This window comes from Taudactylus pleione, unplaced genomic scaffold, assembly GCF_031769625.1.
Source record: "Taudactylus pleione unplaced genomic scaffold, aTauple2 ptg000296l, whole genome shotgun sequence".
In the NCBI taxonomy this organism is placed as follows: Eukaryota; Metazoa; Chordata; class Amphibia; order Anura; family Myobatrachidae; genus Taudactylus; species Taudactylus pleione.
This window is the reverse complement of record NW_028284698.1, coordinates 14,638,442-14,664,619: the sequence shown is the minus strand read 5'-3', so window position 1 is coordinate 14,664,619 and position 26,178 is coordinate 14,638,442. Positions and strand designations below refer to the sequence as shown.

At 43.5% G+C, this 26,178-nt stretch overlaps 1 protein-coding gene across 1 annotated transcript in view; it reads left to right on the top strand.

The window, feature by feature from the left end:
- The window catches only part of COL4A5 (collagen type IV alpha 5 chain), a 227,725-nt gene that overhangs the window by 154,677 nt on the left and 46,870 nt on the right, over positions 1-26,178 (top strand). The window contains exons 31-38 of the mRNA XM_088482860.1: positions 8,351-8,518; positions 9,603-9,692; positions 11,142-11,288; positions 12,574-12,672; positions 13,251-13,340; positions 15,346-15,485; positions 20,896-21,022; positions 21,491-21,571. Of these exons, the coding sequence (XP_088338986.1) occupies positions 8,351-8,518; positions 9,603-9,692; positions 11,142-11,288; positions 12,574-12,672; positions 13,251-13,340; positions 15,346-15,485; positions 20,896-21,022; positions 21,491-21,571 (942 nt within the window). The remainder of the gene's footprint in view (positions 1-8,350; positions 8,519-9,602; positions 9,693-11,141; positions 11,289-12,573; positions 12,673-13,250; positions 13,341-15,345; positions 15,486-20,895; positions 21,023-21,490; positions 21,572-26,178) is intronic.

The following is a 26,178-nucleotide window of genomic DNA, read 5'->3' as shown; positions in this document are numbered from 1 at the left end:
GTATGCCATGTGATCACCATGCAGCGCAGAGATCACATCCTTGCATTATACACCCCGCTACACTCCACTTACTGGCCAGATGAATTCAGGCTTAGTGAATGATTGCTTCTAACTGCATGCTGATAATTAAATGTAATACTTGTCTCAAGTACCACTACTTTCACCTTTTATATTATGCACTCTATTTTTTTTTTTTTAAACCCTGCCATCTGTAAAAAAATAAGTTGTGTTTTGAAACAGCAAGTTTTATACATCTTTACGATGAATCTGATTTCATTTTTATTATAACTCAGTCTTCCCTTTGCAAAATATCTGTGTGGATAGAATGGCTGGAGAGTCTCCAAGAAGGTATTTGCATTTCAGAACTCAAACTCATTTGTGTCACCTAATCTGAGTGAGGACCATTGCTGCATGTACATGCTAATAGAGGAACAAGGGGGGTGATGCTGTGAACGAGTGCACTGATAAGCGTGGCTTTCCAAATGTGATCAGTTGACATCATGTGATTTTGGTTGCCATGGTAGTCACGTGACTCATAGCGGGCAATACAATTCCCAGGTATAATGAGCAATGTTGCGGTTGTGATGCGCTGCTGTTACAAGTTTAATTGCACTGTTCTGGCGCCACATTGCTCAGGTTGCCTGCAATTTAATTGCCTCCTTAAACTGTAAAGAATTAACTTCAGCTTGAAGCAAAAAGTAAGGAAGATAGAGCAACGCCATGCACTTAATGCACAGTAGTACACATACTGTTTGCATGGGTTGGGTACGGGATGCCGGCTTTCAGGATCCCAGCAGTCAGAATCCCGACGTTGGTATTCTAAGCACTGGGATTATAACTACGGGATTATAAATACGTTCCATTTGCATAGCCTAAAATATACAAAGGCATGCCTACAAAGAGAATGACTACATATGTGTGAATGCAGATTGTTTCCATATGACAGTGCACCTCATTACTACTGGAAAAGCAGTACAGGAGGCAAGGTACACGTAAAAGCAGGCTGAGTACCTTAAGTTAAATGCAAACCGCTGCTGACGTGCTGGGACAAAGATCAATGCTGATCATCATCAACAGAGACCCATTTTGTGTGTAATAAAAAAAAAGCTTTCATTGTCTTGACTGGTAGTGAGACAAGCAGCATAAGGTCTGCCAAAAATAAACTACCAGCACTAGGGTATGACAGGCCGGGCTGGAAAATCTATTACTTACTACTTTCCATTTCACTCTTAAGGTCGGATTTACTCCCATTCTATACCCCTTTGTCAGCTGGAATACGCTGTTTTTTTTATTTGTGCCTGCCATAATTGGTCATTCATTTTTGAGGTTGCGATTGGTAGCTGATATATTTGAAGCATCTTCACATCCTTAGCTGGTTACCTGAATTGGGCTGAAGAGGTTTCACTGCTGTGATAGCTTTTTCTGCCAGTTGTCCACTGATAGGCATGGAGGAGGGGGACACGGTCACCTCATGACTCCAGGACCATAAGGCAGATGAAATAAAAGTATGGCTACCAAATAAGTGGCTTCTAAGTTCTTGATACTGCCTCACTGAGGTAAACCTGCCAAAAAGATACAGCAGCAAAGCCAGCAGCTCTCCTTCTCATCTGCCCTCTTTTTCTGCAAGAAAGTATTGTGCAAGGGGAGGGTGAATTGTCTGGGGTCTTTAGTGTTCTATTCCTTACCTCAGTCTGTTTTTACAGTTTCACATCCACCTTGGTGTGCACTCTGCAACCCTCCTCTCTATCTTCTCTCCTCTTCCTGTCATGTCTGACATGAGCAGTTGATCCAAGGCTAACCTGGATGCTGGAAATCACCACGTTTTTTTTTACCTGCTCCAAGTGTGACTCCACATCACATAGTGCCCAGTCAGGTGTTGGCAGTCTATGCACACAGTGTGTGAGGGAGAGAGCAAGCGGCTGCACTCACTTGCATGCAGTTCCACTGAATTTGTGAAACAATCTTGAGTAAGATCTTTGGTCCAGCCTATTGCATAGCTTACACAGCATTCTAGGGGTCAGAGCAGGGTTCTACCCTCCAGTGCCGCCTCCGCAGCATTTGAATAGGGGCCTTCGGGCCTCTTGTCTGCCTCACTAAACGATCTAGCTAGGTTTCAATGCAATATAAACAAATATAACCCAGGCGCTGGAGAATTGGAGGTAACTTCACAATACAATATGGTTGGATGAGGTAGTCACCCTCATATATGGCAAGCAAGAATATAGAAAAAATAGGCAACCATAGAGTTTGAAGCTGGCTACTAATACACTCAAATCCATTGTTCAAAAGAGATATGAATATACATATTTATTTTAACATAATAAGCACAGCATATAAAATTGATAGCATTTAAATCAAGTAGAAAATAATAAATACTAATAATAAAAGTCCTGATATGCACGAGGTGGTCCCAATGATGCAAAGTATAAATTTGATACAGTGTTAATTCCAAAAGAATGTTATTGTTACTATCCAAGAAAGGTTGTATCAATTTGTAACATTGTATAGTGCAATCAAATAATGTAACCAATAGATTACCTGCAGGCTCCCGTTAGTAGATACCAGCGAGGGAAGGATTTGAGCTGATAATAAAGATGTTTTAGGATCCGGATAGTGATGTACCCGGCCAGCGGGGAATTAGAATCCGGTGAGGGCCGCTCCTAGATGGCGTGTAGCCGGCTGAGGACACAAAGTGATTGTCTCTCTAAATATCATGCAGCTCCAGCTCGTGAAATATATTAAGAGTATCTTGATTGGTGTGACCGCATCAGCCGCGGTGAAGGTAAGTTAACTTACAGAGTTGGTAGTATCAGTTAAAGCGCTGAACATAATTCTCCCTATTCCAGATGAATGGCAGCTCCAGTTGTCTGGGTAAAGGGATGCGGTAATGAAAAGTACAGTCCGCGGTGGGCCAAGGTGGTAGTGGCTCCGTCTCAGCAGTCAAACCAGTGGGCTAAATTGAAGTATTCCAAGGGGACCTATGTCCACACTGAATTCCACAGTGAGCTCTACCCATAGCTGGAGAGCAATCAATTCAGTCCCAGTTCACCTTGAAAAAGACGCTGTGAGCGTTGAAACGCGTAGGTGCTCCGTTTATGTTCCTTGGTGTTCCCCTGGAAATTACCTCCATACTTCTCAACCAATTGACCGGGCCTGCACACTACGGAAGTGCTCGTCCAACTCCTGCCTAAATTTCACGGCTTCCAGAGGGACTGAATTGAATAACACCAGGTTATAGGGGAAAAGAAAAGAGAAGAAGGTGATGGGGGGAAGGAGGATGTATAAGCGAGCTGGGGACACACACAAAAAGGAGTCAAGAATGTACTTGTGTCTTGGTTCATGTAAGACCGGGAAGCATTACTGCTTGGGAGGAGTATCAGGGAGACCATATAGAGTGAAACTTATCCACTGTATTATTCAGAAGACATCTTAGATATGAACCAGAGTCTGTTCAGGAGTTCTTGACGAGTTGGAGTGTCTGATTTCTTCTAATTACACGCCAACTGATATTTGGCCGCACAGGAGATGTAAAGAATCAGTTTGTTAGTATTCTTGGGTGTTTGGTCAACTGGGGCACATAGCAGTAGGTTGGCAGGGGAGAGGGGGAGAGGTAGAGCTACAACTGACGATATAAGGGAACGGACCATGTTCCAGAATGGAATAATTTTTGGGCAGGACCACCATGTATGAAAAAATTTACCAATTTGGCCACATTGTTCCCAACACAAGTCAGAAGTGCTAGGATACATGTGATGAAGGTGTTCTGGGACTAGTAAAAACTTTATAGGAATTTTCTTGGATAGCCACAATAAGAGATCATTTTGAAATAGTGAGGCAAATTGTTTCCCAAGTATCATCACCCAGTGGGTGTCCCAAATCTGCCTCCCACGCGAGTTCATGGGTAGTAAGTGAGGGAGACTCCATTGTCAATATAGAGTGATAAAGAAAGGATAGTACCTCTGACGGTAGGTCGGTATATGCAGAGTCTTTATAGGAGAAGGATTTAGAGGCAGGAAAGTAGAAAGAGAGGAAGTAACAAAGTGTCGAGTTTGTAAGCACTGGTAGTGGGAGGAGTTGGGGATGTTATGTTTTTCCTGGATGTCACCAAAAGACTGTGGGGCGAATTGTCCTACAATGTGACAGAAGCGAGTGATACCTGCTGCTGACCAGACAGATGCCACAGTGGGTGATTGGCCCAATGGGAAAGAAGGATTGTTCCACAAGGGGGTCTAAGGAGATGGGTATGTGGATAGAGCAAATTTCTTATTAAGACTGTCCCATATAGACAGCGTCAGAGCTATTGCTGGAATTGAGAGGGCAGCCCGAGGTCTATGTTTGCGTAGCAGCCAAGGCAGATTGGAGAGTCCACACCTACCATAGCACTTTCAAGATTAACCACCTTTTGGTAAAATGAGGAGAGTACCCAGAAACCATTTGACTTAAACGAGAAGCATTATAGTACTGTAGGACCATGGGTAACCCCAGGCCTCCGTCAGATGAGCATCTAGCTAAAATATCTTGATATATACGGGACTTTTTATAGTTCTATATAACTTTACAATACAAGGATTGGAGTAGTTAAGAACTCGAGTTGGTACCGCAACCGGGAGCGTCTGACACAAATACAGCAGTTCTCAGTGTGTGTTTTAAATACAGGGGGATGTAACCTGAAGGTGTACATATACAATCCGATTCCTAACTTATTCTTGTGACATATTAGGTTATGTAAAAATATGGTTCCCTTAAATTATTAAAATTAAGAAGAGATATGCTGTTCTTAAAATATACTTGATTTACAAGATGGCAGTTGTTTATGCACAAACTACTACTAATATTCTTTTAGATGCATGTTCAATGTTTTTCTATTGACAGTATAGACAGAAATATCATGCAGAACCAAAAATGAAAGAGACGTATTACAATAATTTTTAACAAAATATTTAGTTCTCAGAGAGAGACCACCAGATGCATTTATATTTTTATGAAGTATATATTTTTATTTCTAAAAATTATAATTAAGATATCATCTAGTTTTCTCCATATGTTATGGTGTCACCACATTCTGTTTCCAGTCCATAACAGTAATAAAGTATAGTAACAGAACTTTTTACATTATATAGAAAAACAGATTATCATGATAGAAAAGATATTATAATAACATATAGCAGTACAAAATAATATAGCTTATAGCATAATGGAATCATTATTGCATATAGTAGATCAAAGCCTTAATGCACATAGCAAAATAGCACCTTTATTGCATATAGCAGAACAGAATCATATAGCAGAACAGAAAATTAAAGCTTATTGCAGAACAAAACATTATACAGGTACTGTAGCATATTGCAGAGCAGATCATATTGCATGTAGCAGAACATAGCATTATAGCTTATTGCAGAAAAGACAGCTATAGCATATTGCCTAGAATAGAAGAGCATCTCATAGCATAAAGCTAACCTATAGATTAGGCTTTGTATTTTTGTACAAATGGTGCTTTATTTGTTTTTATTTTACTTTCTTTAATTAGCTTAGTCTTTTTTCTAACTTGTGTGTGCTTGATTTTTTTTTATCTAAACCTAACATCTTCCTGACTACATTATTTGAAACTCATTTCTTCTTGATGCCTCGTGATGATCCTAAACCTGATGACTTGTGACCCAAGGTCCACCAGGTACTGTGGTTGTGTCTCTAGTCTAATCTCATTCTGAATCAGTTTAACTGTTTCACAAAATAACACATGTATACATGTATTGAATAATATGGGCCTGATTCTGAGTTGGGAGTAAAGCAAAACAGAGCAAGTAAACTGTGTACCTGGACAAACCATATTGTAGGGTAAACAGTGGTTGCTCTTGCATGTAGCCTACAAATGCTGGGCAGCTGTATTTTTATGCTATAATTTAGATTTGAGTTTGGACATGCTCTATCAAATCGAAGGGGTTTATATAGTAAGCATCGGATTCTACAACCTGGCTCTTCCAATGGTATTTATGCCTGAAATTTAAAAGGGCAATGCTTTTACTAGCAAGCTACAGCTAGTAAAAGCATATGGGAAATAAACACAATCGGAAGTGGCGGGTTTTAGAACCCGATGCTTAGTCACTAAACCTCTAAATCTCTCCCATTCCCCTTCAGACTGTAAGCTCTCACGAGCAGGGCCCTTATCTTCCCTCACTTATGCCATCAACAGCACGAAATCTTTGGGTTTGACTGCCTCGCTGATTATTAAGGTACAGTACTATGAATGCTGCTGCAGAAATGATTATAAACCTTATCCATGTTCTGCAGTGTTTTGTACTATCATTTTTTTGTTGTTGTATTCATACTGTTTCTATACGTATTCTGTAAGGCACTGCAGACCCCTTGTGGCACCATATAAATAAAGGATAGTAATAGTAATAATAATAAATGTGCCCTACTTGGATGGCAACATGGTTTGCCCATGTGTAGAGTTACTTGCTCTTTTCTACTTTGCTCCCAAAAGAAACAGGCCCTATGAGTATATTTGCCCTGCAATGCTAATAAATATTAATAATTGTTTTGCTAATACTTCCAATATTAAGCACGCCTAACTTTTGCTACAGTTTTATTCCCGTCCCCTCATTATGCCAGTCACTGCCAAGGATGTTATTTGTAATACTCAAGTTTCAAGCAAAACTATGGTGATGAACTGGTAAGATCATAACTGAAAGGAAAAGTAGCATCTAACTATCAATATGGCAGCATCCACTTACCTGTATCTCCACTTCATCATATAAATTCCTCTGCGGTTCCTGCATCCTATCCATCATCACCAGAGAACTGAACATGCAGAGTTACTACAGGTTGAGTCTCCCATCACCAAATATTCCGAAATACGGAATATTCCGAAATACAGAATTTTTTTGGCATGACTCAGATAATGAAACCTTTGATTTTTGATGGTTCAAAGTACACAAACTTTGTCTAAGGTACAAATTATTAAAAATATTGTATAAAATTACCTTCAGGCTGTGTGTATAAGGTGTATATGAAACAAATGCATTTCATGTATGTACTGTACACAAACTTTGCTTGAGCCACAAAATTATTGAAAATATTGTATAAAATGACGTGCAGGCTGTGTGTATAAGGTGTATATAACACATACATGCATTCTGTGTGTCCTATTCCCAAGATATTTCATTATTATATGCACATATTCCAAAATACGGAATATTCCATTATCCAAAATACCCCTGGTCCCAAGCATTTTGGATATGGGAGACTCAACCTGTATCACCTTCATTTATTAAATCTTACAGTGAGGTTTATATATGACTCGTAATAATTTTCATTAGATGACCAAAGGGCTAAAGCTAAACAAAATATATATTTGTAATCATCTCTAAAACTAAAAGATCACCATGATTAGTGCAACCTGATTTTTTTTTGTCAGCTCCAACACCAGAGAAATTCTTTGTTCTTTCTAACCTGCAAATTATACCATTTATAATTTAACAACTTTTTGGAGAGAGTATATTAATGCAGCACTTCTGGTCAAATTCTTATTAGATCAACTATTTAAATATCTAATTTCCCCACTGCTGAACTTAGAGGTAACTGTGAAGGAAAGCACAACTAAATGAAATGCCAACACTTGTGCAAATTCCTGATTTTTTTTGTCAAATCCAAAATCATAATTTTTATGCCAGAAATTAGAACTTTCTAACATCAATACTCTCTTATTTGCTTACCCACCCTGGAACGATACTGTACTGTAATCTATTGTCTCCTATATAACTAAATGTAGTGCTTCTGTTCAGATCTTTAGGAGAGGACAGGGCAGGCTGCTAACACTTCCGTCCTCATTTGGTTTATTAAAAGGCAGCTGAAAAAGGGTTGTCTGGTTGTATTAAACGGGAGTTTTAAAGGTGGATACATGACTTAAGAAGTATGATGCAAATATTTGGAGATTGTGCTGTTGATGTTTTCGATGTACAACAAGTACTATTGGGTTTTGGCAAAACAAGCCTCTATTCTTTGACAACCAGTTGGGAATGTGAGCAGACCATGGCGGCAAACACATTAGTTAGTGCATCATTGACCATGAAGTCACAAATATTTAAGAATATTTTTACAGACCTCTCTTAACAAAATATGAATCTGTTGAAATATACTTTTGTTTCTCTATGTACAGACACTCATACTGTAGGGAGCTGCAATATTGGGAAATAATCAGCTTTATCTCAGTTTATTGTCTGTCATGTTCATCTAAAAATATGATCCTAAAATACCAATGCTTAATAAATCATCAGTACATTATTCACATTTCTTTTGTCCCTGTCCCAGTATTTTTATTCTCTAACTAACATATCCTATTGCAATCCAGGGTTAACAGGTATACCGGGTAACAAGGGGGATCCTGGTCTTCCAGGATTTGATATTCCTGGGCCACCAGGAGAACGTGGTAGTCCTGGATTTCCTGGAGAACGTGGATTTTTAGGTCCTCCAGGTTCACCTGGATTCCAAGGCCGTGATGGAGTTCCAGGATCTAAAGGTAACCTCACTACACACACTACACACATTTATTTATGGTGATATATATTCAGATTCTGTTCAACCAGTGACTCATAGTGATAATACTGAATTAGCAGGAGTTTCAAGTGAACCAGTATATTTTACAGATAACATTAGTTATTAGAGACTCAGTTAAACATAATGTCTTCTCCTGTGTAATTGTTAGCACCTATATTGGACATAAGGAGATTTTGGGGTCTTACTGGCTCTTTATGTACTGTGGCCCTCATTCAGAGCCGTACGCTCTGAGCAGAGCGCACGCTCTGAATGAGGGCCGGGCTCCATTTTCATGGAGCGTCCTCCTGGACGCTCGTATAGCTGTGGGTCACCACCCACAGGCTATACGAGCGTGCATTGTGATGGTCGCGATGGTCGAGACCATCGCGACCATCGAATTTGCGAGCCAGAGCCTGCGGTTGAGGTTTTCAACCGCAAGCTCCGGAGTGATTTTGGCTCTATCAGAACCAAAATCACTCCCACTGACATCACTAGTGATGTCAGTGGGCCGGCTTTTGACGGGAGGCGTACCCGTGGGAACGCCCCCGTCAGGGAGGCACGCCCCTGGCACGCCCACCAAAGGGGGCGTGCTGTCAATCAACATTGACAGCACGCCCACCAAAGGGGGCGTGCTGTCAATCAACATTGACAGCACGCCCCCTTTGATCGGACACAACGAGCGAAGGACTTTCCTTCGCTCGTCGCGTCTGGCGCATGCGCACGACGGAGCTCCCTCCGTCGTGCGCATGCTCAGTCCATAACATCGACCCACTTGCGAGCGGACAGCCGCTCGCGAGTGGGTCTGAATCAGGCCCTGTATCTTTAACAATAATGATAAGCTTCCTAGAACTAACAAAGAACAAACAAAATATTCATTTAGTTTTCAGAGAACATTTTATGTATACAGGCTAATAATATGAAAATCTTACTGGACATTCTTTGAAAGGAATACATTTCTATAATTAAATTAAAGGTAAATACATTAGTTAAGCAATGTGATAACTCACTTTTTCTGTACTATTCTATGTTGCATTCATTAAATAGTTTTCATATTATTTTTCTTTTAGGTGCAAAAGGTGAAATGGGAGTAATGGGACCACCAGGACCAGTTGGACCACCTGGTAATCCTGGAAGCCCTGGGTTCCCTGGTCCAAAAGGTAATATTATTATAGACATACGTTTCAAAACAAATTCATAGCATTGTATAACATAAGCATTTTGACCTGTCATTTGCCAGGTCACTAGTTATTGTGCAGGGTTTCCTACTCTGTCTTCCCCCATATTCCCCTATTATTCTCCCTATTCACCCACTATTTATTCCACTGTGCATGATCTACATGGATACGATAGCTGATTATATAATAGATTCTAAAAGTACAGCTTTCTCATATTCTAGACTAGCCAGCCCTAAATAATCCTGCTGCTTGGGCCATGTGAATGCTTCCTGCTGGTGGTCTCAAAATATGGCCAGGTGTTTCTTCACAAAGATAATGTAAGGCCCAACACTATTTCTATAGCAACACAGATTACTGCCACCATCAAAAAGGCAATGCAATTAGGAATTGGTGATCATGTCCTCTGCACAATATCTTTATTTGGAAATTTTAAATCAAATAGAATAACATGAATAGGAGATTACATAGTGTCATAATATGTGGTAAATGAATACATTTGTACATCAGTGAATGGAAGAAGCCAGCAGACTTGTGACAGAAGAGTGGACAAAACTGCATAGGTCTGATGTAGATCTAAGTGGTTTAGATATACAAATGGGTTGGGTACGAGATGTCTGCAATTGGGATCTCGGCGCCGGCATCCTAACAGGGTTAGGATACTAACACCTGTTGGCAAGTAACCCTACCTCTAAACCTAGCCCACCTCGCAGCCTAAATCTAACCCCCCCTCCCCGCAGCCTAAACTTAACTCCCCCCCACCTGCAGCCTAAACCTAATTCTCCCCCCCTAATCTTTAACCCTAACCCTAGTGCAGGGGCGTTTCTAGAGAGGAGGGGGCCCATGTGCAGTCTCCAACACGGGCCCCCTCCTCTCCGCCTGGCGGCCAGCAGCACACTGAGCTGTGCGCAGCCAGCGCTGGAGTTATAGACTCTGGGCACTAGAGTGTGCCCAGAGCCTATAGTGTATGCACAGGGCACTGGGAAAATGGCGGTGGCCATTTTCCCTATACTGCACATGCGCAAATGATGGGAAAATGGCCGCCGCGGCAATTTTCCAGTCGTTTTACAGTGCTGGACCCTCACGCCGCTGTGGGACTCCGGAGAGGTAAGTAATATTATGGGTGCAGGGAGTGCGGTGCGGGGCCCCCCTGGACCCAGGGGCCCGTGTTCCCCGCACACCCTGCACCCATTATAGATACGCCCCTGCCCTAGTGCCTAAACTTAATCCCTAACCCCATTACTTAACGCTGGGATGCCGGTAGTCAGGATGCTGGCGCCGGAATTTTGTCTGGTGTCAGGATTCTGGCGCCGGCTTTATGAGCGCTGGTGTCCCGACAGCCGGGATTTAAACTACATCTCATACAAATATGTCACCAGGAAGTGCTTGTTTTATTTCTGCCTGCAATTTATTACTGTTGCATCATATTTGTAGGTCTTGATGGATTTCCTGGGCAACCCGGTATTAATGGTAATTCTGGACCTAAAGGTGATAAGGGAGAACGCGGCTTAATGGGTCCCTCAGGAACTGGCCCTGGTGGTCTAGGTAGTAAAGGAAACAAAGGAGAGCCTGGACAAGATGGTAACTATTAGCAGAGGATGGTAATGTCAGACAACTGTATAAACCAATGACAAAGAGAAACAATAAATTGGGGAGATGATTGCTCAAACAGTGTCTACCAGTGCTTTATTCGTAAACATGTTTACAGTTAATGGCATAGTAAATTTGTGTAGGTTACAGTATTACCATTGTAAATTTTGCTTCACCATAAAACATCACAGTTTTGTTTAGAATCACATAGGAATTATGGCCCTCATTCAGACCCACTCGCGAGCGGCTGTCCGCTCGCAAGTGGGTCGATGGTCTGCACTGTGCATGCGCACGACGGAGGGAGCTCCGTCGTGCGCATGCGCGAGACGCGACGAGCGAAGGACTTTCCTTCGCTCGGAGTGTCTCATCAAAGGGGGTGTGCTGTCTATGTTGACTGACAGCACGCCCCCTTTGGTGGGCGTGCCGGGGGCATGCCTGCCAGACGGAAGTGTTCTCAAGGGAACGCCTACCGTCTGAAGCCGGCCCCACTGACATCACTAGTGATGTCAGTGGGAGTGATTTGGGCTCTGATAGAGCCAAAATCACTCCGGGCCTTGTGGTTGAAAAACTCAACCGCAGGCTTTTGCTCGCAGTTTCGATGGTCGCGATGGTCAAGACCATCGCGACCATCATCCTGCACGCTTGTATATGCTGTGGGTGGTGACCCACAGCTATACGAGCGTCCAGGAGGACGTCTCCATATTAATGGAGGTGGGCCCTGATTCAGAGCGAGCGCTCTGGTCAGAGCGTCCGGCTCTGAATCAGGGCCTATATGTTATCACTCTGGCTGATTCTGAGTCATTTGTAGCTAAATTTTGTATTCTTCCCTCCATCCACCTCCTGGAATCTCCCTGATGGTCAGCAATGCCATACTAGCATTTACCTCACAAGCACACGGCCTTGGACTAAAATTTATTTTGACCTGCACATTTTTGAACACCATTGCTTCATCCCCATCCCCCTACAGAATACTCTCCCTCTGCTTGCATGAGGTGATCAGCACGTGTAGGTGTGCCTTGCCTTCATCACACCTGTGCATTCTGCCATAGAGAACCACGTCACACAAATTGACAGAACATTTTTTTTTAAAACAAATGAACAGAATAAGAGGCATAGAAAATGTGCTTCTTGCCTTTAGCATAATACAACAAGAACTAATAAAGCAAAGGTCAAAGGACTGCACTCTTTGAAGCATCACTTATAAGGATGTGTGAAACGTTTGATGTTTGGTAGTATCGTATATAATGTAATACAATGCTTTCTTTTATCTTTTAAGGTCCACCTGGGTTAAATGGAGAGAAAGGCTTCAGTGGTATGCCTGGTTCTCCAGGACCACCAGGCCAAAGCGGGCTTCCAGGATCTTCAGGACTACCAGGTGAGGCCATAGTTTGGCTTTAGTTTGTCTGATTATGCCATCAGTTAAGGACTAGAATATGTTGAGGAGACTGAGCCAGTTAGTATGCATCCATCACCTGCACCACACTTTGTGCCCTGATCCTGAGTGCAGCCTATCTGTCCACTAGGAACCAGTATCATCCCCGATGCACCAATCGCTTTTCCCACAGCCCACAAAATGGCTCACTGCTCTATGTAGATGACAAGTACACTTTAAGAGAATCTCTCTTTTAACACTTGTGCTGCTCAGTTGTGTTACTCATCCTGCTGGTGAAAATAAGGTCACCCAATTGCTGAGGACTTTACAGGAAGTGATGACATTATTCCTGTGGGGAGCTGCAAAGTTGGATCAAAAGAAAGTTCTTCCCCTATGTGGCTTAAAATATTTTTCCTTATAACGGAATAACCTGTGCTGTGCGAAAACACACAATTCATGCTTCGGAAACTGTGGATTTTCAACTCTTACTAATGTGTTTTTATATTTTTCCATTGTCGCCCCATTTTATATATGGTTTAATTATGTGATTTCAGTAGACTGTCAAACTCTTATATCCACAGGGCCTAAAGGAGATCCTGGCTTTCCTGGGCAGCCTGGTTCCCCTGGATCTGCTGGACAAAAAGGGAATATGGGCGAGATGGGACTTCCTGGTATGTCTAATGCTATAATATGTATTGTAATGTTGGGCTGTCTTCAGGGGATGGAAACAGGAAGACTTTGCTGTCTTGGTGGTGAAATGGGAAACACATTTTTGGATATTCATAGACGTGTACTGGGCTGGAAGGAACTGGGCTTTCTTATTGAGAAATGTATTATGTCTACAACTCAGTAATAAAACATAACAATTTAGCTCATCAAATGGAAATTGCAGCAAGTACACAAATAGCAATAAGCAGAGGCAGAAGAGCTATTACTGGTTCCCATAGGAAATTTTGGGTAGGCTTTCAGCATTGCTACATTAGCCTCAAGGCCTCATCACTCTGCTCTTTTCTGAGAGGGTTGGGGACCTTGGATTAGGGGTGGTCAACATGGTATTGCTTCCCCCACTTCTGGGTTTTGTAGCAGCTGCATCCCCTGTAGTTCCACCATTCGTATCAAGGTACCCTCAGTCTAGGACAGATTTGCCCAGCTACATTGTTGTCCATAGTGCAGCGAATCGCACTATGTGTGGCACGAGACGGACTCCCACTATCGAAAACACGCATTCACGTCTCCATAGGATATAATGGCAGACGCACGCCTGCGATCAGGGACGCGCTTTCGCATCTCCATAGGATTGAATGGAGACGCACTCCCGCGATCTTGGATGCGCCTTAGCATAGCGTGGTGCATAGCGCAATTCGCTGGCATGTTTGTGCTGCTATCAACCACAATGAACATGGGTGCATCTGTACTTTATTTTGCAACATAAAGGCATCTAGCTCTGGTAGCAGGATCTGATGGGCTGCCAGGGTGGAGAGCACTAGAAAGAATATGAGAATGTGGACCTAATTCAGATATACACGTTATGTCGATGCCGCACGCTAGTGGAAAGTGTTTTCAGCCTGCGCATGCATCTGAGATGCACTGAGCATGCGTCCCGATGGTAACCGGCAGGAGCCGCAGGACGAATTTGGACGCAGAGAGTGGCAATTTCAGGGGCGTTACTGGGTGGTGACAGGGAGGAAGCCAGACGTGGGCGTGTTGCGGCCCAGTGCCCATGTTCAGCTGGGGATTCGGCACCTTCGCAGGGCTGGTGCATGGCCCTGGGCGACTCGGCCATGCTGTGCGTATTTGTTGCTCAAAATGTGTGTCTTATTCACATAAATAAAACAATTGGGCGCAACGAAACTACATTACTAGATTACAATGATCAATTTGATGTGCAGCGTTTGTATATCTGTGTGCAACTGAGTCTGAATTTTTTTTCTAACGCCAAATTCCAATGTGCTTCATCTGTGACTTTGTATGTGTTTAAAACAATTTATTGTGTGGTTAAAGTCACAGCACACCACAATGTCGACAGTTATAATGTCAACATTGTGAAAATGTTGACATGCAATGTGTAGTCGACATTAGGGCTAGGCTGCGGGCAGGAGCGTTAGGGTAGGACTACTGGGGAAGGTTAGGGTTAGGCTACAGGGTGGGTGGGGGAATTATGCACTAGAGGGAAGGTTAGGGGTAGGGATTGGGGGAGAAATACTCACCCGAATAGTCTAATGTCGGAGGTCTGACCCAGGAAATGCTCCTGGAGCAGTTGCAGCCATCGGGAGAAGGTAAGTCACCGCTGGGCCACCAGGGAATATATGTCGACATTCTAACCTGTCTACATTTCATCACTGTCTACATGATTAATATGAACATGGTCAACATCGACATATTCAACCCTTATGAGGACAAATCTGTAAACCCTTAGAGTAATGTAAGATTGTGCAACTAGAAGAAATCAAGACAAAAATTACATTTTTCAGAATAACTGACAGTGGAGCATGTGTGCAGCAACATGATGAAACTGATATATTGCAATGATTTGTTTACAGCAAATTATGATATGTGGCTTCAATAACACCCTTTTGCTTCTGTAGTTAAGCAATATATCGTCAGAAAATATTTGAAAATGGGTCTACAGTAACTGCTTTTTTTAAAATACTATTCTACCTATCACTGTCCTTATAGGCCCATCTGCTGCAAAGGGCTCACCTGGACAACCAGGGCGTCCTGGATCACCAGGATCTTCAGGATTTAGTGGGCCAAAAGGTGACAAAGGTGATTCAGGAATTTCAGGTGGTGGACAACCTGGCCTGCCTGGACAAAAGGTACATATTTAATCCATATTATTAATTAAACATATACTGTTTTTAACTAATCATGACTGGAATTAAGTCAAATGGGCATTTTAAGTAAATAAAATTCAAGGCAAGATATTTTCATCAGGTATGTTACAGTAGTTCTTTAAAGGGAACAAGACTAAAATGCTTAGGCACTCCCTCTTTTCCATAATATCTGTCTATGTCAATCAGCATCAGCCTTTATTCCCTTAAACACAGGAACCAATAACCATACTAGATAGCTGGCATTGCAGGACATGCCAGAATTCATTTATAAAGTGTACTGGATATGCAGCACCAAACGATTTGTATGCACTGGTGCACCTAAAGCTGGGTATACATTAGACGATGTATACCCAGAACGACATAGTTCGCGACGGACCCGGCGGGGGTGCCGGCATTGACAAGTGCATACGCACTTGCTGATGCCGGCAGCGACGGCGGGGGTGTAAAGGGGGCCATGCTACAATATCGTCTAGTGTGTACCCAGCTTAAGGCGTTCTGTTGATCACATAGAAAAGTGCATTCCTACTCTCTACCCAGCCAATTTACTAATCTCGTTCTGCAAAATTGGATCTTGCTTTGCACTGCTCTGCAAAACTATGCTCACCAGTGCCATATAGTTTTCATGTTGCACCCTCACTCCATTCAACTTTTCCAATCAGCCTTTGCAATCTGCTGCTCCTCCACAAACCCTTGTACTTTGGTGTAAATTTATGTGTAACTGCACAAATGAAAGTTTACAACAATAACTAATATATTTTTTGCTTTATACTGTATGTATGAGGTCTGCTGCCCTTACTGCATGTATGGAGGTGAGAATGGATTAGTAAACTGGCACATGAAGGGATATAGGTAAATTAAGATAGAAAAGCACTACATATTTACAGTACTGTATGTGTATCAAGCACTTCTTATATATGGTTCTCAAGTGTTCTAGATTTCCATTACAGCTCCTATATTTGCCACAGGAAATCTGTAACTTTCATTTCCATGAATCTAATTCCTGATGCATGTACTGTTAGACTAAAGGTATTTTCCCAGTTCAAATTACTCTATTGGCTTTTGCACATTTCTTCTTGAAACTTTTGCTAAATATGTTTCTTATTCACTTTGGTTTATTTCTTGTTTATGCTATAGGGTAGAGTTTTCATTTTATTGTATTATTGTTTGTCCTGTGGATACAATTGCATCCAGTGCAGAGACCCAGCAGCACTGTGATGTACAACATTTCCAAGTGCAAATGTACCGTAAAAATTTACAAAAAAAATCTTTCTTTTTGCCTACAATAGTTTTTTCAAGTATATTTTCATATCATTAGGACCAAACACATTCTAGGATTCCATGGTCTCAGGACATACTTGCCAACTCTCCCTGATGTCAGGGGGACTCCCTAAAATAGTAGCAATCTACCTGACTCTTGAAGAGTCTAAGGGGTAAATTTACTAAGAATCGAGTTTGGACAAGTTTTTTTTTTTTAATCTCGATTTGCATCACCGAATCTCGGGTGATTTTCCCATTTTTCATTTCGCAAATTTACTAAGAAATGAGTTTAGCTGCAAGTGAGTTTTCCGATGGTGATGCAGATCGAGATATCTCCCCGGAGTTGCAAGTTTAGATGAGATTACTCACCCAAGATTTCAGTGTTTTCTCTCTGCAAAAATTACGTACCGTATATACTCGAGTATAAGTCGACCCGAATATAAGCCGAGGTACCTAATTTTACCACGAAAAACTGTGAAAACTTATTGACTCGAGTATAAGCCTAGGGTGGGAAATGCAGCAGCTACTGGTAGTAATCCCCCCCTGGTACTGTCCCCAGTAGTAATCCCCCCCTGGTAGTGCCTCCAGTAGTAATCCCCCCCTGGTAGTGCCCCCAGTAGTAATATCTCCCCTGGTAGTGCCCCCAGTAGTAATACCCCCCCTGGTAGTGCCCCAGTAGCAATATCCCCCCCTGGTAGTGCCCCCAGTATTAATCCCCCCCTGGTAGTGCCCCCAGTAGCAACATCCCCCCCTGGTAGTGCTCCCAGTATTAATCCCCCCCCTGGTAGTGCCCCCAGTAGCAATATCCCCCCCTGGTAGTGCCCCCAATATTAACCCCCCCTGGTAGTGCCCCCAGTAGCAACATCCCCCCTGGTAGTGCCCCCAGTATTCCCCCCCTCCCTGGTAGTGCCCCCAGTAGCAACATCCCCCCCCTGGTAGTTCCCCCATTATTAATCCCCCCCCTCTGGTAGTGCCCCCAGTAGCGATATCCCCCCCTGGTAGTACCCCCCGGTAGTAGCCCCCCCAGTAGAAAGAAATGTAAAAAAAACACCACACTTACCTGTAACCCCGCTCCTGGTCCCGACGCTGCTACAGGCTCCTCCGCCGCTTTGCATAATGGGAGAGACGTCGTCATGACGACGTCTCTCCCATTACCCACTGCGGGAGCCGGAAGATGGCTCCCGCAGTGGGAGCAGCAGTAGCCGCTGAGAGTCTGACAGACTCTCAGCGGCTGCTGATTATACCAAACACATAGCTGCCGGCTCCGGCGGCTGTGTGTTTAGCAGTGTGTAGCGCTGACCGAACTCCGTCCGGTCAGCGCTACACACGCGGTGCAGGCTGTGTCACAGTGACACAGTCTGCACCGCGGCCCGCATGGTACGCTACTCAGCAGCGTACCATGCGGGCATGACTCGAGTATAAGCCGAGGGGGTGCTTTTTCAGCACAAAAAATGTGCTGAAAAACTCGGCTTATACTCGAGTATATACGGTAGTATCCCCCCCCCCAAAAGCATCACCAGCCCCGGACTGGTCAGCCAGTCCTGGTTCCAAAAATTACAGGGAACAAAACGAGTAGGGTTCCACCATAATTTAGGAACCAGCACCTGGCTGCAGGGCCAGTGCTGGTTCTAAATATAGGGGGAAAAAAATTGCTTAGGAGTCCCCCTAGATTTAAAACCAGCACCTGACCCAATCCGACTAAGGTGTAATGTCACAGCCAGGAGACCCTATTACTGGGTCTCCATGGCCAAAGCATTCTCACCCCAAGGTGATCAGGCCAAGCCGGGGATCTCAGGAGAGGTGAGGACCCCCCAGAAAAGGGGTCCCCCCTCTCCCGAAACCCCAGGCTTGGTCTGAAGCCCGGAGCGCTTCCCTGCACCCTGGAGAGGTGGGTACAGTTGTAATAAAGTGTAAAATAGAGAAAACTATTGTATTTTACAGTGGAACTATAGGTGCCAGCATGCCTGACCTTTGGCACTTGTGGAACTATAAGTGCCAGCAGGCGGCCAGCACCCGTACCCCCACTGTAAAATAAATAGTTAAAAAATCACAGTACACACACACCGTATCTCGTAAAACTTTATTCCATACACCTAACCCACTCACACATATTTACCTGTACCAGCCGGTCGGTCCACTTCTCCCATGTAGAATCCACGGATTTACCTGGAAAAAAAATCCCATACTCACCTCCATCCTGGTGCCGTTCTCAGTAGCATCCAGGAACTTGACAAAACAAAAAAACGACTTACGCGAACCTTGCCAAACGTGTAAGTATATGTTGTTACATATACTTACACCTCGCAAAATGACAGATGACCAAAATCATCTGTTATTTCTCATGGGCTGCTAGCCAATCAGCGGCCGCTTTATATGTAGCGGCCGCTCATTGGCTGGTTCCACGTGGGTCCCAGGCAATGAACTCTGTGAAATTTTCATCCAAATTATGTGATGTAGTCCAAATCCATCCTGTGGATGGCCCAGAAGAGGCTCCCTGGGTCAAAGTTCTGCTCAGGGCACTTCATTGTGAGGTCTGACCAGGACCCAAACCCAACCACTCTATTAGGCATCCCATACCAATTGCCACCCCTTTGTGAAGTTTTCATCCAAATCCATCCAGTGGAAGGCCCAGAACAGGCTCCCCAGGTCAAAGTTCTGCCCAGCGTACACCAATGGGAGATCCGACCAGGACCTCAATCCCCTAGTATGTCTTCTGGGATCCAATGTTACTACTCTGTGACGTTTTCATCCAAATCCATCCTGTGGAAGCCAGGTCAAAGTTCTGCCCAGAGTACATCATTGGGAGGTATGACCGGGACCCTGACGCCCCCCTAAAATCTAGCCAGGCTCTAACTGGACCACCTCGCGTTTGTTTCATACCATTCGGTTCAGGGGTGCCCGAATGCGTAGCCGGACAAACAAACAGACCAATTAATTTTATATAAAAGATATATAATTCCTTTTACAATATAGAGTATATGAGAAAAAAAATCTCAATTTCAGACTAGAATACAAGAGAAAAAATTATTGGGAAAACATGAACAGACATTGAGCCTGATCAGAGATGGAATGTATTACATGGCCACAGGGAAGCGGCTGTGCAATACCGTCCAACTAAAATGCAAATGCAGCAGGAGGTGTCTGTAGGAAGTAGACACCTCCTGCATTCATCTGTGATTCGAGACCAGTGTCTGTAGATGCTGTCTCAGATCACTAATGGTTCCTGCTTTGGCCAGGCTGAATAAGTTGAAGCTTACTCAGCCTGGCTGTTGGAAATGGACAGCCGGGTTCTGGAAGTTTGCATCCGACAACGCAGACCCTGAGCTAGGCATGCATCCAAAGCGGGAGCGACATGTCCCTGGTTTTAGAGAACGGTCCTTGTGTCTGCCCCCAAATGGGGGGACTGTGAGAGATCATGTGAGAGATCATGCAGGGCCCATTCTGCACATGCGCAGACCCCCATCAATCAGAGATGTACGCAGACATGTGTTTGTGTACATCTCTGAATCAGGACCATTGTCTTGTCATCCATTCTAATAGTGCTAAAGCTTGTAGCCTAGGTTACGTAGCACTGCATTGTACTTCTAGATTGCTTTTGTTGCATGCTTTTCTTCCATGTCCTTTGTTTTGAGTACATGCTCTGAGGCAGGTAAAACATAGGCCCAAAAGATTACTAGCTAAGGTTCTGGGTGTCTGGCTGGTCCTAGTTATCTTATGTCTATCACAGCTCGACTCACTCCTGCACTCTCCCGCTGGTCTGGTGGTGTGTTGTTGGTGGTTGGGATTTTCCTGCTGACCTGGACTAGTTGTGGACAGGCAGCATGTTACCAACAACACAATGCCAGAGGGAGCAAGTAGCACATAAGTGGGTGTGGCCAAAGCATCGAATGGACTGCCCAGATAGCCTGCTTCCCAGAATGCAGGTAAGTAGTTGTTTGGGTCCGTTATTTACATAGGATTGCTGAATTATCCTTTATTGATTTATCAAAGTCTGATGTAACTTATTACATATATATGTAATTGCAACCTTATATTATTTTTTGGAAGTGAATTTATTACTCATTTGCTAATGGTGAGCACCACATGTGACACCTGAATTTGTTCATATTATAACTATTTGTATTGGTCATTTTAGGGTGAACCTGGACAAGCAGGTTTTCCAGGCACTCCAGGCAGTAAAGGGGATGCAGGAAACCCTGGGTTGCCCGGATTACCAGGAGTTTCAGGCTCTAAAGGCGATACAGGTGTCCACGGGTTTTCAGGTATCATCACCTTGTTTAAACCACAAAATATCTGTTACACAAGGTGTCAATATACAGTAAAAGGAAAGTTAATCTGGTCCATCCTGGTTTGCATGAGTTCTGTCATCACCTCCTATTTACTTACAATTAGTGTTACTGTATTCATAGTAATACTTTGGGATAAAATATAGTAACATTACAACATGTACAAGAGTTATATCAAAAGACACCTTGGAAATATTTATTATAAAAATTAATATATATTATTTCCAGGGCACCTCATTAGAAATCCAACAAAGATCTATTGATCTTACACCAAAATTTCACCTGAAATAGCTTCCCTTTCTTCGGGGTCATCTTTATATTGTCTTGGGTTGGATATTCCCAACATTTTTGGAAAAATTACACAATATTGGGTGTGTTTATGATCCATCATAAAAATATGTCACCCTCTGAAATAACTGTCATCTCTCCTTATTCATTTTTTAGGTTCTCCAGGACTTCCTGGATCAAAAGGACTCGATGGACCTCCAGGGAACCCTGGTGGCCCAGGCTCTCCAGGATCAAGGGGTAAGAAATGGTATATATACATAATGTTGATGGTTATTCTGTCAACAGTCAATATGTCAACAACGTAATATCGACGGGAGATTTCTGACATTGTTGTAATATTATTTAAAGCATTCTAATATTGTCATCATTATGACTGTAAACATTTTCTTAAAGCATCATGTTCAAAGTTATAACATTAGAACAATGGGGGAGATGTATCAAAGCTCCGAGAGAGATAAAGTGGAGATAAATAAAGTCCCAACCAATAAGCTTCTTACTGTCTTTTTATAGGCTGTGTTTGAAGAATGACAGTTAGGAACTTATTGGTTGGAACTTTATCTCTCTCAACTTAATCCATAGACTGTAACATGGGACACCGTGAAGGATACAGAAGCTGAACCTCGCGCAAATAAGTTAGAACTAAAGCCAAACCGACTGAGTACTTCCCATAAGTACCCACACTCTATTGAGTGAAAGGCCTTAGCGGCATCCAAGGACACAACTACTGCCCCATCCTCAGCAGAATGTGAGGCCTGAAGATGAGTAAATAACTGTCTTAAATTTTGAATAGTGTACTTTCCAGGCATAAAGCCTGTTTTGAAATAGGACTCTACATAAAGTGGCTCTTTCCCCGGCTTACAGTAGATAAAAGAACACTCAAAGCCTCTGACATGGAGGAAGGCAGTAAGTCCAGCTCAAACAGTTTGATATATGTAACCAACAAACGGGGGATAAAAAACTACTTGAAAGTTTTGTATGTTTCATTGGGGGGATTCCATCCACTTCCAGGGCTTTATTATTAGGGAATGTGGAAATTGCATGATCCAACTCCACTTCTGTAAAAGGAGCATCCAGAAAACCCACTGCTTTACCAGAGATCTTTGGCAATTCCACCTCTTCCAAATATGTAAGCAATTGTTTGGAGTACACCGCATATGATGCATAAAGTTCAAGAAAAAATACAACAAAGGCATCTGCCCGCTATCTGATGCCCCACAACCTTGATGACCCTCTCCAAATCCAAAATAGCAGGAATGGTTCTATTAGTCAAGTTTGTTTCTAGTCAGGCAGGCCAAGCGGCTACCGCCTACATCTGCTTGGGAATGAAGATCATGCCTGGAGAAAAGTATGCTTGGATTTATCAAACAGGTAGTTAGACAATTCTATTTTGTGCAATTAATAAGGCGACCCGGTGGACGTCTGACCGTGAGGTGACCTAAAGGCACTCTAAATTGCTCCAATTCACCCTCCCTTCTCCGGTAAAAGCATTTACTCTGCGCAACCCTATAAATAAATGTACCCCTCTGAACGGCCTTAAAGGCATCCCAAACGGACGTGTGAGAAATGTGCGAATTATCCCCTAAGTACCACTCCCATGCAAATATCAATTTTGAACCTCACACCCATCATGGTAAAAAAAAAAACGGGTTCAACTTCCAAAATGAGACGTCTTGGTCCCCAAGGAGATCCAGAGTTACAGAAACAGGGGAATGATCTGAAATAACCCTGTGTAACCAATGGTAGTAATGGGCAGAAGAGAAAGATTAAGTGCCTGATTCAGACCGTCTCGCAAGCGCACGGCGCTCGCAAGCAGGTCGATGGTGGGCCATTGCGCACACATGGCGTGCGCACGCCCCAGAGCGAATGAGAAACCACTCGCTTTGGGGCTCGCTACAAGACGGGGCAGCTGTCGATGTTGATCGACAGCTCGCCCAGTTTTATAGGTGGGGAGGGGCGGTGGCTGCACAAACGGAGACGTTCCCGAAGGAACACCTGCCGTTTGTGGGTGGCCCTACTGACATCACTAGTGATTTCAGTAGTGGACTTCCTGCTCTATTAGAGCAGGAAGTCCACTCGGGCTTGCGAGACCTGAGACCCTACCACGCAATCCCGATGGTTGCGATTATTGCGACCATCGCCAGGCCGCACGCACTAGCTGTGGGTGGTCACCCACAGCTGTGCGAGTGGCCTGGACGCTGGTAAAAAAAAAATAATAGGGACGCCCTGATTCAAAGCGAGCGCACGCAAATTGCGTGCGCCTCTGAATCAGGCCCTGAGTCTATATGGGACATAGAAGTTTTCGTAAATTTACCTCTAAAACAGACAAATGGTGGTGTTTCCCATAGCAACCAATGAGATTATGCCTTTAATTTTCTAGAATGCAACAGAGAAATGATAGACAGAATATGGTTAGTTGCTATGGACAACACCACCACTTGTCTGTTTTAGAAGCTTTTGTAAGTATACCCCATAGAGTAATAAATGCAGGACTTGCAGGAAAAATGTCTACATTAGCATATTCATGCCTCCATGCATCCACCATGCCCATTTTTGATCCATGAGCCTTGCAAATGTGTTCGCCCAGTAGAAAAGAAGGCAGAGGATTCCTTCTAACTATGCAAAGGAGTATCCAATACATTTTTAAAATCCCCCAAGCAAATAATAGGAGTATTAAGGGACTGGTCCAAAAATGTGGCTGCCTTTTTCAGCACCTCATTATTAAAAGGGGGAGGAATGTAAATAGCTAAAGGTGAACAAACATGACAGGTCAGTCTGAGCACACTCCAGTTTATAAGTAAGATGTTTTTTGTCTAAATTGGTAACATCTTGGGAGTGGGAAGCGTTTGTCCAATGGTATGCCTATCCTACACTGCGTTTCTTAAGGGCTAATACTATCCACATAGATAGGTCTCTACCAAGCAGACTACATCAGAAGACTACATCAGAAGCATATTTCTGGTCCTGTGACTTAACCAAAGCATGTTTCACCTTGTCACCCAAGCCTCGGACATTCAAGGTGAGCAAACATAGGGGGTCATTCAGACCCACTCGCGAGCGGCAGTACGCTCGCAAGTGGGTCAATGGTCCCCACTGTGCATGCGCACGACGGAGGGAGCTCCGTCATGCGCATGCGCGAGACCCGGCGAGCGAAGGACTTTCCATCGCTCCGGGTCTCGCACCAAAGGGGGCTTGCTGTCGATGTTGATTGACAGCACGCCCCCTTTGATGGGCGTTCCGGGGGCGTGCCTGCCAGACGGAGGCGTTCCTATGGGAACGCCTACCGTCTGAAGCCGGCCCCACTGACATCACTAGTGATGTCAGTGGGAGTGATTTTGGCTCTGATAGAGCCAAAATCACTCCTGGCCTTGCGGTTGAGAAACCCGACCACAGGGTTTCACTCGCAAGTCCGATGGTCGCGATGGTCAAGACCATCGCGACCATCTTGTTGGACGCTCGTATATGCTGATACGAGCGTCCAGGAGGACGCTCCATTTTAATGGAGGTGGGCCCTGATTCAGAGCGAGCGCTCTGGTCAGAGCGTCCGGCTCTGAATCAGGGCCATAGTCCCCCCCCACTGCAGATTTACTCACGGACATGATGAAAAATAGGGAGGAACACAACAGGAGACATCACAGCATGGAAAAGAATAGCATCTGCCCCCAAAGGGTGTGCCAGAGGACCACCACACACAGCATATAGGAGGAATAAAAAAAACTTTAAAACTCTATACTTAGAAACAATACAGTATATTGACTTTAGAAATTACCACAGACTCAAGTTCCCATAAAATACAGAATAACTACGCAGTAACCGAGAATTCATAGCAGCTTCAACCAGGCAGTGGCCTCTAGTGAATTGTTGAAGAAATCGGTTCTGCCATCCACGACCAACCAAAGCCTGGCATATCATAGGGTAGTTGAAGATAACAAAGCTGTCTCTTAATCTAGTGCTGTTGTTCTGAACGTCTAAAGCAAAGTCTGGAAACACTGACACAGTGTGGTTCCCAGACTTTAGTGGACCTTAAAGTCAGGCCAAACGAAGAACAAATGAAGAACAGCATCCCTGAAGTGAAGGAGTTAGCAATGAATGTGTGTGATGGAGTTCCCTGTGGAGGCAGCTGTGTTGGAATTCAATGTGCACGTTCCACTACAAATTGAGGAGAGAAAACATCCTTTTCAAAAGTCGGTACCAGTAATTTTTCAAGGAAATATTCTGGGTGAGACCCCTAAGCACGTTCTGAAAGACCTACAAAACAGATATTGTTACGATACTTAAAGTATGCTTATATGTGACCATTTGGTCATTAAGAGCAGTGTCACTTTTCACGGGAGCTGTAAGATCCTCCAAATCAGAGATACTGTGCTGCGCCTCCTCTACCTTCTGTCTAATGTTGTGTAGATTATGCCGAATCAATGAAAGATCGACCTGAACCTCCCCAATTTTATCCATTACACACTGAGGATGAAATAGCCTGAATAACTTGCTGCTGTAATTGATGATCCTCTGTAACTGATACAGACAGGAGGATGAAGAAGACTGGACCACCTCTGGATCAGAGATCATGGAGGACCAGCAGGCATATTTTTCCAATTTTCTGGCAGCATGTCATGTATACCCCATAATGGACCAGATAACACAACACCAGGAGTTATGACACAGGTAATATCAACTAGAGCAGCATCCAGGACACAAAATAACAATAGAGAAAAATGGCACAGTCACTAAATAAAAAGTTTAGTAAGCTAGCAAAGAGGAGAACTATCAAAGTTTCCAATAAAGTAATCCCAGTAAATCCTTAGAATACAGGTACTTGTGAAAGGTGAGTATATTATTCCCATGGAGGC